Source organism: Rhipicephalus sanguineus, chromosome 1, assembly GCF_013339695.2.
Source record: "Rhipicephalus sanguineus isolate Rsan-2018 chromosome 1, BIME_Rsan_1.4, whole genome shotgun sequence".
Lineage (NCBI taxonomy): Eukaryota > Metazoa > Arthropoda > Arachnida > Ixodida > Ixodidae > Rhipicephalus > Rhipicephalus sanguineus.
This window is the reverse complement of record NC_051176.1, coordinates 181024329-181040085: the sequence shown is the minus strand read 5'-3', so window position 1 is coordinate 181040085 and position 15757 is coordinate 181024329. Positions and strand designations below refer to the sequence as shown.

Genomic DNA, 15757 nt, shown 5'->3' with positions numbered 1-15757 from the left:
TACGGTACTCGGCTGCTGACCCGACGGTCGCGGGATCAAATCCCGGCCGCGGCGAGGACATTTCAATGGAGGCGAAATTCTAGAGGCCCGTATACTTAGATTTAGGTGCCTGCGCTCTGAGTGTTTGTGTCTAAAACACTGTATCGAGTTGATAACAAAAGCTGTCGCTTAGCCTTCTTGGTCGGGAATATATATAAGGCTAGGGGAAGCTCGCTGGAAGCGTAATAAAGGAAAATGTTCATTGCTGTTTCAAGTTAGACCATTTGTTGGTGGAAGTGCTAAGTTTGAGCTTTATTTGTACATATTTCCTACAGTGCTTTTACCAGATAAACTTAGAACGATGTGGGCAGAAGTTGATGACACTGATTCACAAAATGCGCTTGTGTGTCACTACTTTTCTCAGTTTTATCTCCACTCTGTGCTCACAGCAATTGAATTGATAGTGCGGTCACCTTACAAGCACTGCATTGAAACATTTACTAAAAGTGTAGGATTTCATATCTTTGTACATCTGTAAACTAGAAGTTACACGGTAGCCTTCAATATTGTAACCTGTAGTAAAAGTATAGCAACCCGCCTTTAAGGCTACAGTGAAGAAATTTTTGTTTGGCATACCACTTTTGTACTCTTTCACCTGAATCCAGTGTTTTTCGACTAGCAACAATTCTAATTATTAGAACAACAATAATAATTTTTATGACCTCTTTCAATGTTGCAAAGCATCAAAATTTGCGTGATACGCGGCAGCACAATTATTATTCACAAATATTATAACTGCACGAGTGCATGTTTGATTGTCTGCTAGAAATTACCCAGTAATGAAAGCACACAATTTGACACACTGCGTCCTTTGCGACCTTCCGTCGAAATGAGCATCGAAAAGGTCCTCCCAAATATATTGTTTTCCCATTAATTGCGTTTCTGCACCGGCGAAAGAGTCCCAACTAGAACTGCATGGTGTTGAACAGCAACAAATTTAGCGGCACGACGAAATCTTTCTCGAAACTAGTGCCAGGCGTGAAACTGATATCAAACGCTAGCCTTCGAATACCTGCCCGCTTTAATTCGACAGTTGCAACAAGCTAAAAAAGCTATTTATTAAATGTTTCCGAGCGAGCCTCTGTTAGATTAATCATCTTAATGGCGGTCGGCGATTATAGGGTAAATCCTCATGTCCGCCACAACTGCGGCGTTCATCCAGCATGTTGATCCGTTTGTCTCGAATATCTCTTATTTAATAACATTTTGCCGTCGTCACAAGAAAAACACTGTATGGTTTACTACGCAACGACATGAAATGCACGCAACTTGCCACGGTGGTCAAGTGGTTAAGGTGCTCGACTACTGACCCGAAGGTCGCGGGATCGAGTCCCGGCCGCGGCCGCCAGGTTTTCGAAGGAGGCGGAAACGCCTGAGGCCCACGTACGTACACTTCGGAGCACGTTACAGAAGCCCAGGTGGCCGAAATTCCTGGAGCCCTTCACTACGGCGTAACCATATCGTGGTTTTGGGACGTTAAACCCCAACAATTATTACAATGACATAGGCAATGAGCACAATATATCTTTTCACACGTACCTCCGATCTTGGGAGCAATCTCTGCTATATTTTCGAAAAATTGAGGGAGTGAGTACAGCAGCCAAATAGCGAGCGGCCTTTGAACGCACTATGGTGAGCAGTATGAGTGGGAACACGCGACCGTAAGGCCAATAGCCTCAAAACGGCGCAGGGCTATTCGCGGCGGCCACTGTCGGAAACAAAGTGGAATGGGTGGCCGCGGTCCCGCTAAATGTCGGCACGCCCGGCTCGCTTCTGCTGATAAAAAACTGCAAGCTGATTGCGTATCACGGGCCACTCTCCATTATAAGGCGGACATGCCAAGCAGAGCGCAGCAGTGTGCTGTTTGTAGCTCCACGCAAAATACCGCCTTGACATTCGGTTGTGTGTTTTCGTGTAACACAAAATCAAGATACAGCAAAATACGATTAAAAAAAAACGGTACTGCCCTTTGCTGCGCGTGAGTGCTAGAGCAGACGATACAATATAAAGCCGTTATTTGCGTGATAAATTTCGCGCATCGTAAAGACAGTCGCGTGTTTGGAGTGACAACTGTTCGCGGAACAGCGTCACACTTTCCACCTTATTTTTGACCACGCCATCTGAGTATCGGTCGAAATGGGCTCTGAGGCTATTCTCCACGCGCTCGCGTGTTCCCTGTCATTGTGGTCACGATAGTACTTCACCACCACTAAGCTGCGGTAAGTTCACTTGCAACAAAGAAACTTAAGTTGGTAAGAAACTTACATCTTAAAAGTGACTTTTGGCGGTGCTTTCAAGTCATTTCTTTTACCACGTGAAAGAAAAAAAAAACAAGAACCATGCCACGAGAACTTTACATACACGGCCCACTTTCAAATTCAAAGTAAAACTCACGTTTCACGGTGATTTCGAGTGGCTCGCTTTCTGTTTCGCCGATTCTGTTGGAGGCGACGCAAGTGTAGGTGCCTGAGCTGTCACGGTGGACGCGCTGCAGCACCAGCGACTGGTTGCTCATGATGACATGGCGGCCCGGAGACAAGTCCTTCCCATCGAGACGCCACACCACGTCTCCGATTCGGGGGTTGGCGTCGACTCGGCACTCCAAGTACAGGTCGTGCCCTTCAACAATATTCCACTGCCTCGGATGGCTGCCCAACGTCAACTGCACCTTCGGCTTGTCTGTAACATACCCAGGGAACAGAGAGGAAACGGAAGGAATGTTGAGAAAGAGTTCGTGTTTGTTAACTAGCCAAAAGAAGCCGAAATTAACTGAAACACACAATTATAAATTACATAAAACTGTACATCTTATCTGTAGTGCTCGTGAGAAATAAAGAAGCCTAAGCAGATAAGGGCAAGAACGTGCTGAAACATCATGCTTACCACTCAGTGCTGTCGCACTGAAGGAAAGGCAGAAACAAAAAGGTTATCACGGAGTTTCGCAGGTTCCCACCCACGCACGCACGCACGCACGCACGCACGCACGCGCACACACACACACACACACACACACACACACACACACACACACACACACACACACACACACACACACACACACACACACACACACACACACACACACACACACACACACACACACACACACACACACACACACACACACACACACACACACACAAAGACAACTTGAAATATGCGTGGTTTTTTTTCCAGTGAAACACGCCATCAATTTTATTGCACTTGCGGCGATATACTCAGGAACTTCCAAATTCCAAGACCGTGTATCCATGAATTTCATTTATTGTGCCTGCACCTATGTATTTCAATATTTTGAAGTTTGGATTATTGAAATTTTGGAATTCACCGGCATGTCCCCACTCGCGTTTGCACTCCCTTGACTTTTCGGTATCCATTCGATTACCTTCAGGCTTACGTTTATGCGATTAAACTTTGCATTTGTATCGCTGTTATCGCGCATGCTATAACGAACACTTACTATATCGGCATGTTCTAAGAAAACTCGTGGAGCACTTGTGATTGTGACGAGGCCATAGAACATCTCCTGCTCGGAAAGACAGGAAGTGATGTGAATGACAATGAAAGTCACGTGCTTATGCAGTTTTATACCGACTGGACTAGAACTGACAGACCCTTTAGCTAACGCTAAGGAGAGCACTAAGGAAAGCGTGGGCTCTCACGAGACACTCATTAAATTACTCTGACATTCTCAGTCGGTGGCGCGCCGTCTCTAACACAGAGCCGCTGCAGCCGTCATCACGAACGAAAGTGGTCTGTGTTCCGTTGAAATTCGTATGCGGCTATGGCAGTGGTATTAACTCTATACCACGAGTGTTGAATTGGTTTAGCTAAGCTAACGGAATAGTTCAATAGAACTCCTTCTTGGGCAAGTTGGTAATTTCATTTACCATGCGTACTTGTTTCTGGCACGAAATACATATCGTGAAAAGTGCACATAGGGAAAAGACACAGCGAATACACCTTGTGTCTCTCCTTTGTGCCCCTTTCACGACGTGTATTTCGCGCCATAAACAAGTATACATATCAAATATATGAATATGGTTCCGATTCTCCTTAGCGAAGCCAGCGGAAATGCACACGAGTGTGTATAAGGTAAGTACGCCGATCAGCTACGTGTACAGAAGTGACGGGGGGTACTTCCGACACCTCGCACATACTTGTAAGTGGTGCGTTGACGGAACGGAGCCAGGCATTGTCCTTGTATGAGAGTGGAACGTCACACATGTGAATGGCGCGTGGACCAGTTTAAGCCGAGTGCGAAGTTGTGTGGACCCAAGGAAAAAGGGTGCGCGCCAACAAGTTCCGACCAGATCTGTTGCTGATCCAAGGAATTCAAGGAACAGGCAGTGTGCTGGCAAGTTTGAACCACTTCCGATGTTACTCTTCTCGGTCGTTGGCCCATAGGAAGAAGGTGGCTCTGACGAGCTCTCCAGTGCCACCCCCGCACTTACATAAGGACCGTGCACCATGCACGCAGGGTTGTTGAGTGCGATATGTGAAAGTTGTGACGCAGCCGTGAGATGTGAGACGTCAGCTACTCGATCATGGGCTTGCCAAGAAGGACTCGCTGCCACCATGTTCGTTTGCTGACGCTATTTTTCACTTCTTAATGTATTGAATGAGCGTTGATCGGTTTACGTCTTTCGTGTTGTTTACTTGACACGACAAGCCTTAAGATTTTTAAATACAAAATCATTCTTATATTTAATGTAAGTCACTTACATTGTCTTCGTGTTTCAACCGAATCCGCACATTAGTAGCAAGTAAGGTTATGAAGCAGAAATAAAATGCCTAATCTACAGTTAAACCTCGAAGTCATGACCCCTATAAGTACTAGTTTCAAATCGCTTTCAAGTCTCAAGCCATTTCAACATTACTAGTAGTAATATGCCCATATTTAACGAGAAATATTTTTCCCCGTCGCCGGTCCCTTATGATACAAGCGCATGCCTACATATCGCTTCCCCTGTGTATTGGAGCCCGCTGTCCCCCAGTTGCGCAAAAGCACAAAAGACCGCGCGCAGGCGCTTCGCGATACGAGAGCGTTTCAGTAACAAGTTGAGCATACGGAACACGGGAAGACGCAAGAAGTTTTCCTCCAGGGAAACTCTACAGTGTACGCAGAGCACACGATATGTTGCAAGGCTGGGCCTTGGCGATTTACTTTGCCGTGTGCACTGCAAGACGGCACCCTTCAACCCTCGGTATCCCGCGCATAAAATCTTCGCCACAAGACCATGGCCCCACATAAGATGCATTTGATATTCCGGGGCGTCTGTAAGTTGCAGCAAGGCAGCACGGTGGATGTTTTCGCCAAACGCATTTGCACAGAAATCGAAATCGGCACCCGTAAACTTCTCTCTGCGACGTGAGCTTTTCAGTTTTGTGTCACGCCTGCCACGGTGCTGCGCCTCGAATACGGTGATGTGCAGTGTCTGCGTAGGCGTTGAAATATATGCTGTTTGTGGGAGCCGGCAGCGAAAGTGCACGTCACTGGAGCCAAGTACGGCTTTTGATCATTACAAGTTAGGCACATAGAAATGATGGGTGAGCTCTAAAAGGAAGACAAGCAAGTAATTTCTCAAAATACAAGAGATACTGCATCACCCGTACTTTTTTTTTTCTTCGTTGGTGCCGCTTGCGTGACTATGCGCGAAGTTCAGTATTCAATATTTAATTTGTTTTCAGCAAAAAGTGGTTATCAAATGCGCTGCCCTTCTGATGTCTTGTTCCTGCACTCTGTTTTCACTCCAGTCATGAATCAACCAGCCCAAATACGTACGCATCTGAAGTCCAACAACTCAGGCACAATAAGAAACACTCCCTGGAGGTTCTTACATACCAATTATGTTAAATATATACAGCGAGCGCTGTCATTGAGAGTGGAAGAAAAATAGTCAAAAGCCCTCAGAAATGCATGAAATCAGAGAGATGTTGAAAAAAATGAGTTACCCCTAAATCGCTGTCAAGACATCTCCATTTAAAATGAAGCCGCTTATAGCTGAGTAAGCCCTGAGAACCCATGGAAATTTTTCACAAGCGGAGGTGAACTGCTCAGCTTCAGGAGACCTCATGCTTCTGCACTCGTACACACCGATGAGAATTCACTTCAAACTGTTGTAACGGTTCTCCTCAACTTCATCTTCTCGTGAATTATAACGGGTGGCAAAAAAGTGTAAAACTTGTCAGAGAACCCGTGAGTTCCTTTTTGTTTGTTCCCGTGGGGCTACAGCATCGTGTGAGAGCAGTCCTGAAAATACGTGGTCCTTTGCGTTACAATAACTGACGCAATACGGTACGTGCGCGCGCTACTTCAAGATTTCAGAATATATGTGAATATTTTTAAGGCACTTTCCTCTGTGTACTGGCTGAAAGGAAAGATGTTTTTCCACCCAGTCGCAGCGAGGACCCGCGTAACTCTTTTGTAGGAAACTCCTTTTTTAACTTTGTGCAACTTAACCTTATTTGTATCCGCAAAAATTTTTGTAGTGACTGCACCAGCATTTCTAGTTGATTAATTTAACTACTTTGTGCAATCTGCTAGCGTATGGTAGTCGGCTAGAATAGATGCCCGTAGCAATCGAGCATTTCCCGAACTACGAACTCTTTCATTCGGAAGAGCACGCGACAATGCGTCGCCCCGCCACGGTGGTCTAGTGGTTATGGCGCTCGGCTGCTGACCCGAAGGAGGCGGGATCGAATCCCGGCCGCGGCGGCTGCATTTTCGATGGAGGCGAAAATGTTTGAGGCCCGTGTACTTAGATTTAGGTGCACGTTAAAGAACCACAGGCGGTCGAAATTTCTGGAGCCCTCCACTACGGCGTCTCTCATAATCATTTCGTGGTTTTGGGACGTTAAGCCCCAGATATTATTAGCGACAATGCGTCCATTCATGAACGTTTCTCTGCATTCTATAGTCATTCTCATCTCATATGCCATGGCGTTGACTCATTCTACTAGGTTATAGACGTGCTAGGAACTTGAATAACGCTAGAATGCGTCTCTTATCTTTTCCTTCTGTCTTTTACCCCTAGATTTTTATCTTTTGCCATCTCTTAGTTGCTGTTTGCCGAGCCTTCCTTTGCCTGCCACGAAAGTGCCGTAACTTACATGTTCCGCCAGTCAAATGCGCGATAACACAAACCAATTTTAATCTATTTATATACCGTCTGCGTCGTTATCGCTCCAAGATCTGTCAAAATTTTCGGGCCACTTCACTTGCGAATCACGCGTGGGCACAGAATCCGTGAGAATTATTCACTTCATGATGACGTGTACCAACTAAACTTGTTTTATTATGCCCGAGAAAAAGGATTCTTTATTTCTCATTTTCAGAGAGCACCTCGTTCAGAGACGAACGAAAGGTCCTGGTATGCACACCAATCGCTCTGGAGCTGGGTGCTCGGAGGTGGCTGTGAAAGATCAGGCTACTACTACAATACGTTATTAATAGAATAATGTGCACCCATATAGCTTACGCCAGCATTACGCCAACGTTAAATGGTGCCTGCTGACATAGTTCAAGCGGATATTGTTTTCCCGCACTTTGGTGCAGCAAATAAAACACCCCACCACTGAATGGCCACCTCGGCATCAATTTAAACTGCAGTTTTGCATCGAAAAAGTAAAGGAAACATGTATCCTATAACAGCCAATTAGCTGGTGCCACAGGAGCTGCCATCTTTCAGGGGCTGAACGACGTATGCTAGGTAAGGAATGTATGGTTATATAGCGGCGGCCTTATCAATTGCAGCACTTGCGTCTTATCCTTCTCTGTTCGTTGAGGTTTATGAAACAAGAGAAGAATTTTGTTTGCCGTATATCGCACAAGTGCTGATAAGTTGAGCGCTTCTGTTCGAATAACGTAGCCATACATTCTCTCTAAGAAGAGAGAGAGAGATAATAAAACGAGAGAAAGGCAGGGAGGTCAACCGGAATTGTAGCATCCGGTTTGCTACCCTACACTAAGGGGAGGGGGAAAGGGAAAGAAAGATGGAAAGGAAAGCGGAGTGAAGAGCAGGCGCACGATAAAAAAAGTATAAACAAAAGAAAGCTGTAGAGCGGGAGTGCTAAAGCCTATTCAATAGGCGAGTGGATCGCAAAAAGTTCAGTAATGTCTTAATTGATTTTCTGTGTGAAGACAGTTCGGGTCGGCATTCTAGCACTGACTGTTCCGACAGAGGTCCGTCGTCAAGGCGGGCCAACACAGTAGTTAGCTACAGTCTGCTCGAGCTGTAGCGAGGGCAGCGACAAAGATCGTGGTCTATCGTTTCTTCGCTGCCACACTGGCTGCAAGCAGCACTGTCTGCCATGCCGATTCGGAAGGCAAAATATTTAGTGAAAGCAACACCAAGCCACAGTCGGCAAAGCACCGTTGCCTCGAATCGGGAGAGTCCGGACGGAGGCCGAAGTCGACGACACCGGTCCAGTCTATACAGTCTGTGACTTGGTGTGCTGTAAACTTGGTGTGTTCCACGAGGATTTTATGTCTTCATTGGCAATCTCTCGAATTTTTAATTGCAGCATCCGTTCTTGATAACGGGATGGATTCTTGTACGCCGTCTTCGTGTGCAGTTCGAGCAGCTGCGTCAGCATGTTCGTTGCCCAATATGCCACAGTGACTTGGAAGCCACTGAAAGGTGATGTCATGTCCTTGCAGGAAGAGGTGATGGAGCAGCTCTCTAATTTCCAACACTAGTTGTTCGTGAGGTCCCCGGCGTAAGGCGAATATCAGACACTGTAGAGCTGCCTTGGAGTCCGTGAACACGCTCCATTTCTTGCTTGGGTGGTTCGTCATGAATTACTCTAAGTGCGCTACAAAGAGCAGCAAGTTCCGCAGCTGTCGACGTCGTCTGGTGGGATAGCGTAATCTTCACGGTGGTTGTTCTTGCAGGAAAGATCACTGATCATCCAGACCCATCCACGGTGGTTGAGGCGTCAGTATAGATGGCTATGCTCGCTGTACGTCTCATACAACAAAAGAAGAGAAAGCTGCTTGAGCGCTGGCGACGAAAGCTGTGCTTTTTACCTTATACCTGGAAGCATGAGTCGAACTTGTGGATGAGTCATACACCATGGGGGAGTTGGAACTTTTGGTGGAGCTGTATATCCTCTTGGTAGGCGTGTACGGTAGGACAGGACTGTCTGACAAAATGAGGTACGAGGTCGGTCTTCAGGCAGAGAGGCTAAATGATGGGCAGGGGCGCGAGCAAGATGCCTCACGTGTACTCTGAGCGCTTTCATTATTATATGCGTCTTGGCCGGGTAGTCGTTTGCAATCGCAATGGTTTCAGCTGTTGACGAACATCGCGGTAGCCCCAGACAAACTCTAAGAGCCATAGCCTGAACGCTTTCGAAAAAGTAGTCAGGCAGAAATACTCTGTGATAAATATGCAAGTGAACGAATAGCGTACTAGGGTAGTTGTTTGGACTTGTTGGCAACACATAGTATCAAATTTTAAGCATTCGATCTAGACAAAAAAAAAGGAAAAATAAGGGACACAACGCGCGTTGTGCCCCATTTTGTTCACCCCCGTGTTGTTTCATTGCTTAAAATTTCTAGCGTAGCGTCATAGCCCGCAGAAGGGTGCTGTAATACCTATACAGAAGGCTATGCGACCCATATATGCACAGACGCGGGGTTCGATATCACATGGGTTCAGCAAAGAACCACGTCAGTGATCTTCCAAGAGATATCTGAGCTAGCTATAATAAATAATAATTGTTGAGGTTTTTACGTCACAAAACCACGATATAGTTATGGGAGACGCCGTAGCTGAGGGCTCCGGAAAATTGGACTTCCTGGGGATCTTTAACGTGCGCCTAAACCTGAGCACACGGAACTCCAGCATTTCGTTTTAATGACATTCGAATAATCTTTTTAATCATTAATGATTAATCGCTCAAGGCTTCACAGCTTTGTTTTGCTTCCTTGAGGCCGATGCCAGCGACGATGACATGGGCGTCGCATTGGTGCCGGCTATGGGTTTACATGAGGAATTACGACAGCGATGGCATGAGGGAGATTGCTGCAACTGTTCAACATGAATATCTTACTGTCTACCAAGAGCTACATAACACAAATCAAACATAACACCAATCAAACACGCATGTATCAATGCAGTATGCATTGCGACTCCACACTTTACAAAACATGGGAGATTTTTTGAACAGCGAAGCTGTTTAAGCCGGCCCTATAAACTTTGGTGTGAACAGTGTGAACAAAGAGCTATCATCATCATGAATCGGCACGCGCTCTCTTCATGCTCTTTGCAGTGAAGCTGTTTAAGTTATCGGCAACTTGTGCTTCGTCGTGCAAAACTCCTCAGGTGGGTACGCACCACAGGAATGGGGCAAGCCCCACTACCGAGTACAGCAGGTGCGAGCGTTAAACGAAAACTGTTCGGCGAGTGGAGCAGGTGGAACACGTGAAAGAGAGAGAGAGAGAAAGAGATAGAAAAAAAGAGAAAGAGAAAATAGAAAGAGAAAGAAAGAGAGAGAGGGAGGGAGAGAAGGAAAGTAATACAGAGAAAAAGACAGAAAAAATGGCGAAGCTTGCACTAAGCTGCGCAAGGCTTGAAACAGCAAAACTGGATGATTCTGAAGTCTAACAAAACAATCAATAATCTAGAAACAACCTAACAACAGCTAGCTAAAACCGAGCAACGACCTAGAAGAAACCTAGAAAACAACATAGCTAAGAGCCTAGCAGCTACCTAGAAGCAACCCAGCATCAACTAGCTAAAGCATGGAGGCAACCTAGAAGTAATCTAGAAACAACCTAGCATCACCTAGCTAAACCTTACATAAAAACCTAGAAGCAACCTAGAAACAACCTAGCATCATCTAGCAAAAGCTTAGCAGCAACCTAGCAGCAACCTAGGAACAACCTATCATCACCTAGCTAGAGCCTAGCAACAACCTAGAAGCAACCTAGAAACAACCTAGGATCACCTAGCTAAAGCCTAGCAAATTAAGCTACAAGGAACCACATTTAACTTCAGAGTCGCCCAGCTTCGCTGTTTCAAGCCTTGCGCGACATAGTGACAGCTTCGCCATTTTTTTCTGTATCCCTGACCCCGAAAGACTTCCGAGCAGGTAATGAGAGCAAAAAAGAAAGAAAGAAATTAATTCCATCGCGCCCAATGCTGCCATGAAAGAGCTAGTCTCATGAAAATTAGTATCACGCAAGCTTGAAAAGCCTACAAGTAACGGCAAATACCTCTCGGTTTCAAGAACCCTACAGCAACACCTTCGTTGCTTCCTGCGTCATCAACGCACACGGAATCGCTCACTTAAGCTTCAAGTGCATTGACAAAGCTGCCGGAAAACTTTGCTATATCGTGCATCGAAAGGCTATGCGGTCGGTTTACTTTCGTGCTATTCGTGATGGAAGCATATTTTATTATGCATATTTTATTACTAACTATCGTAGGTGATATACAAATAATTATCCTAACATGTTTTTAGTGCATAATCCAAGTTTAGGCAGTAGTTGCATTAGTATACATACATACATACATACATACATACATACATACATACATACATACATACATACATACATACATACATACATACATACATACATACATACATACATACATACATACATACATACATACATACACGTTCCCTCTCTCTGTGGCACGGGTTGCGGTTCAGTGTGGGATCAGCGCCAGAACAAATGTTCGGCTGTTCGACATGTACAGTTGAATAATGTTTTACTTGATTTTCTCATTATTAAAAAAACATTTCGAAGGAGTACACACCCATATTAGAGCAAAAGGTTATGCTCATCTGCTCAAGGCGTCAACATCATTTTCTTGTGTTGTATTCGTTTCTGAAGCTTCAGAAAACGCTGTTTGTCGATGTGCACCATTCTATGTCTCCGCTTGTGCGGTGCCTGTGCACGGTGGTGTCATGCGTGATTTTGTTACAGCTGAGCTGTTATGGTCTAAGTTTGCCGTGCGTCGTAGATTGAAAATTTTCATCATTATGAGCCGGCATATGCTCTCTTCGGCCTCTTCTACATTCTCTTCTGCTTCACTCCCAGAACACGTGGGGCCAGTTTGTCTGGCGTGGGATCCTAACTCACTCACCTGTGTTAATCACCTGTGGCGCATACCTCTATACCACGGCCCGAGGTAAACGGGTATCTGCCACACGTGTCTGGAGGAAAGGGTTTGATGGCGTACGCTACAGGATTTTCAAGTTATTCATGTCATGACCAGATGGTCATATTCGTCAAATCCTCTTACCTTCCCATGCCACTGTTGGTCTACACAAAGTTAAGGAGGAGATCACGAGAGCACCCAGCCGTAGGCGGCTGGATAGGTAGATAGATGCGTAGATAGAAACACTCAAAGTCCCGTGGGTTCCCTAAGAAATGCTTCGCATTTAAAATATGGAAATACAGAGAAAGAAATAGACATAGAGAGAAAGAGATAAAAAAAAATTCGCAGTGGCTTAGCTCGGCTATGCCAGGATATACGTAGCGTTAGCAAATGTTCAGCTGATTATTCTTAGCTTTCCAGATTGTCTAGGTTGCCTTCTTCTGTTCATTCTTCGTAGGCTGAACCCCTAATTGCCAGGCAACTACTTCGGGATCCGATGAGATAAGATTCTCGGCTCTTCGGCGCCGTTGAGCAGCATTTGCGCTCTCCTTCTCCATGGCGTTACCCACCTTCAAATGCCAGTCAGAGGCGCTATCAAGCGGCTACAGCACAGTATCAGACGGCGACTGCACAGCGAAGGCGAATAGCTGCGCGCGCGCCGGTGGCGGCGAGTCGCGCGCGGCGGTGGCGGAGTCTGCGCGCGCGTCGGCGCCAGTCTGTCTGCCCCGGCTACGACACCACTTCTTCTGAACGCACAGACAAGCAGCGGCGAGCCGCGCGCGGCGGTGTCGGAGAACGCGTGAGATGCCAGCTCCGTTGACTCAGCTGTGTGACATCACTGATCCTCGCGCATGCGCAGCACAGCTCATGACGCTCCACGCGAAATCGGCTCCGGCTAGGCAAGTGTAGCTAACGCTACAAACACAGGCACACACAAAAAAAAGATAAAAAGAACAGAGAGAAAGCATAGCCATGTATAGTATAGTATAGTATAGTATAGTATAGTATAGTATTCGCAATGCCCACGAACTATAGGTGGCGCGCCGTGCTTTTCAAGATGGCGCCAGGAGGAGGGTCAACCCGTTTGTTAGCATAGCAACAGATAGTACGTGCGGACGTACGGCCCGTGCCACTTTCACCGGATGAAGTCATGAGCCGCGCTGAATTGGATATGAGACTAAAATACTTTCCCAAACCATGGAAAGTGCTAAGTACTCGCCACCTAATTATTTGCTGCGGTGTGAAAGGTTATATTTCAGCTCCGTTACCGTGCATAACGATGCTTTGCGAAATCCTGTGCGTGCTACATAAAACTGCATGAACTGAAATTGACGTACGAGCTGAACGGCACACCGAGGTAGTACGTACCGAGCCTGCCTGACGGATTTGCCGCAGTAGTAGGCCGCCAGCGAGTTGCGCCATCGCTGCTGCACGGGACCGCACGTTTAACGGGGTGATGGTTCGCAAACATAATACGCCGTCGTCATTACTTGCGCAGTCGGGAACGCGGTATTACGTCTTCAACGGAACACGAGCATTTAACATCCCATTCAGTAGCGCTTGTGTCACAGCCATGCTGAGACTCTAGCCGTGTGCAATTCACTTCACTCGCATGTTGCAGATTCGGTCAGCACGATCCAAACATGAATATCGAAAAGAATGCACACGTATGCTTTTCGCAACGTCGAAGAAGTTAGCCGAGAGGCGTGGATTGTGGCCGTGACTGCACGTTCCATCGCTCTAACCATTTCGCTTCGCTGGTCGAACTCGAGCGTGTTGGCGATGCGGCGCTCCATAATATCCACAATAATTGTGATACATGCAATGCACAAGAGGAACTATGCTTTTATTCTGATCTCGCTCAAGGATATTATACGTTAAATACAATCAAAGTGACTTACGAGAGTGAAAGAACATTAACGCACGAGGGGACGTGAAGTGCAACTCGCTCCTCGTGAATTCAGCTGATCGTTCATCGTCGCTGTCACAGCTGTCACTCTCGGTGCTTTCACAGTCTTCAATGTCCAGTGAAAAATCCTCGTCGTCAAGATGGTTTCTTTCAACATCACTGCTGAAAGCAATCCGAAGAAATTCCTTCGCCGAACGACTTCGACCACTCCGCGTCACCACGTTAACAATTAAACAGACGTCTGGGCGGAAAGAACATTATCCTCGGATCGGTCAACGAGCAAATCGCTTGCAGTGTGCTGCCACCTATCAACAAACGTACAAAAACAAGCGGCGCAGCGCTGGCTATGAAACCAACACCAACACACTGGCGAAGGACGGTGTGGAAAGCGTTCGCTCCACGAAAGGCGTGGGAGCAAACGCGTCCTCGAATAATTGAAACGTCGCTCGCACGATTAGTAACAGCGCTTTGCTGACAAAGGATAGAGACCCTATTTTAATGTATGGACAACTTGACATCGCTGAGTTTTACAAGAGCACATCACGAACCCGCGCGACCTCCCGCGTACAGTGTTATGGGATTCATGCTCTACAAGAAACACTGACCAATGCTATATGCAAGTAAAACAGGGTGAGCTTCAACTGAATATGTCAGACGATAACATTTAACTAACCTACGTGGCTACAGAAAGCCTCGCGAAGCTGATAGTATGCGTACGCTGTGGGCTATCATTGAAAGCGCGAGTTGCCACGTATTTTCACGAAAACTTCGCGTCTCGCAAGAACGAATCAGATTTCTCATGTCACGGAGGGCCCGGTTTGTTCACTGATGCAGGGAACATGCAAAGTCGTAGTGTTCCTTCCTTGCCAATGCGGTAACACTGAGGTTAGCACAGCCGAACAAGGGACCGACTGCGTAGTGCTGCCATTTTATCGTCTACTAACCCTCCTCGAGAGGACGCTCCTGAATTCCGCTTGGCGGCGCGACAGTCTATGGGCATTGCAAATAGTATAGTATAGTATAGTATAGTATAGTATAGTATAGTATCGTATAGTATAGTATAGTATAGTATAGCATAGTATAGTATAGTATAGTATAGTATAGTATAGTATAGTATAGTATAGTATAGTATAGTATAGTATAGTATAGTATAGTATAGCACCAGGGTTGGGAAAGAGAGAGGTGAGAGGGTAAAAGCCTATCCAAGCCAGGACCAGCTAGGTGCCCACCAGCTCTGCTGTGACCCAGCCTTGCGCGAATTAGTGCAAGCTGCGCTTTTTTTTTTATTAAAGCGAAGCTTTCTATGTCTCATTGACTCGGTCCGCGAGCGCCGAAAACGCACTGCAGGAAAGCCAACTTACACAACGGAACTATCTGCGCACACAATAGAACAATGGCGCACGACATACGCATCGGATAACACTACAGAATAAATTCGCAGTTGTGCTGATAAGAACAATGGGAACTACATTGCCACGCTACCCAGACGAACTGTATATATCTGCATTGCATCACGCGCCTCACGCAAGGGATTTTCGGCGGTCACCATGGTGGTACAGCGCACGGCAAACGATGAGGCTACCGTACGCGAACGTAAGCGAGTGCGCGATCGGGCCCGTAGCTAGATTATGCTAGATCACAACTCATGCTAGATCGCTACTCGTTGAAGCTGAAGACACTACAGAGATCT

The 15757-nt window shown here is 46.4% G+C and overlaps 1 protein-coding gene across 1 annotated transcript in view; it reads right to left on the bottom strand.

Annotated features, from left to right (window-relative positions):
- The window catches only part of LOC119380540 (hemicentin-2), a 50472-nt gene that overhangs the window by 17590 nt on the left and 17125 nt on the right, over nt 1-15757 (bottom strand). Inside the window, exon 4 of the mRNA XM_037648989.2 lies at nt 2434-2718. Coding sequence (XP_037504917.1) covers nt 2434-2718 — 285 coding nt within the window. The remainder of the gene's footprint in view (nt 1-2433; nt 2719-15757) is intronic.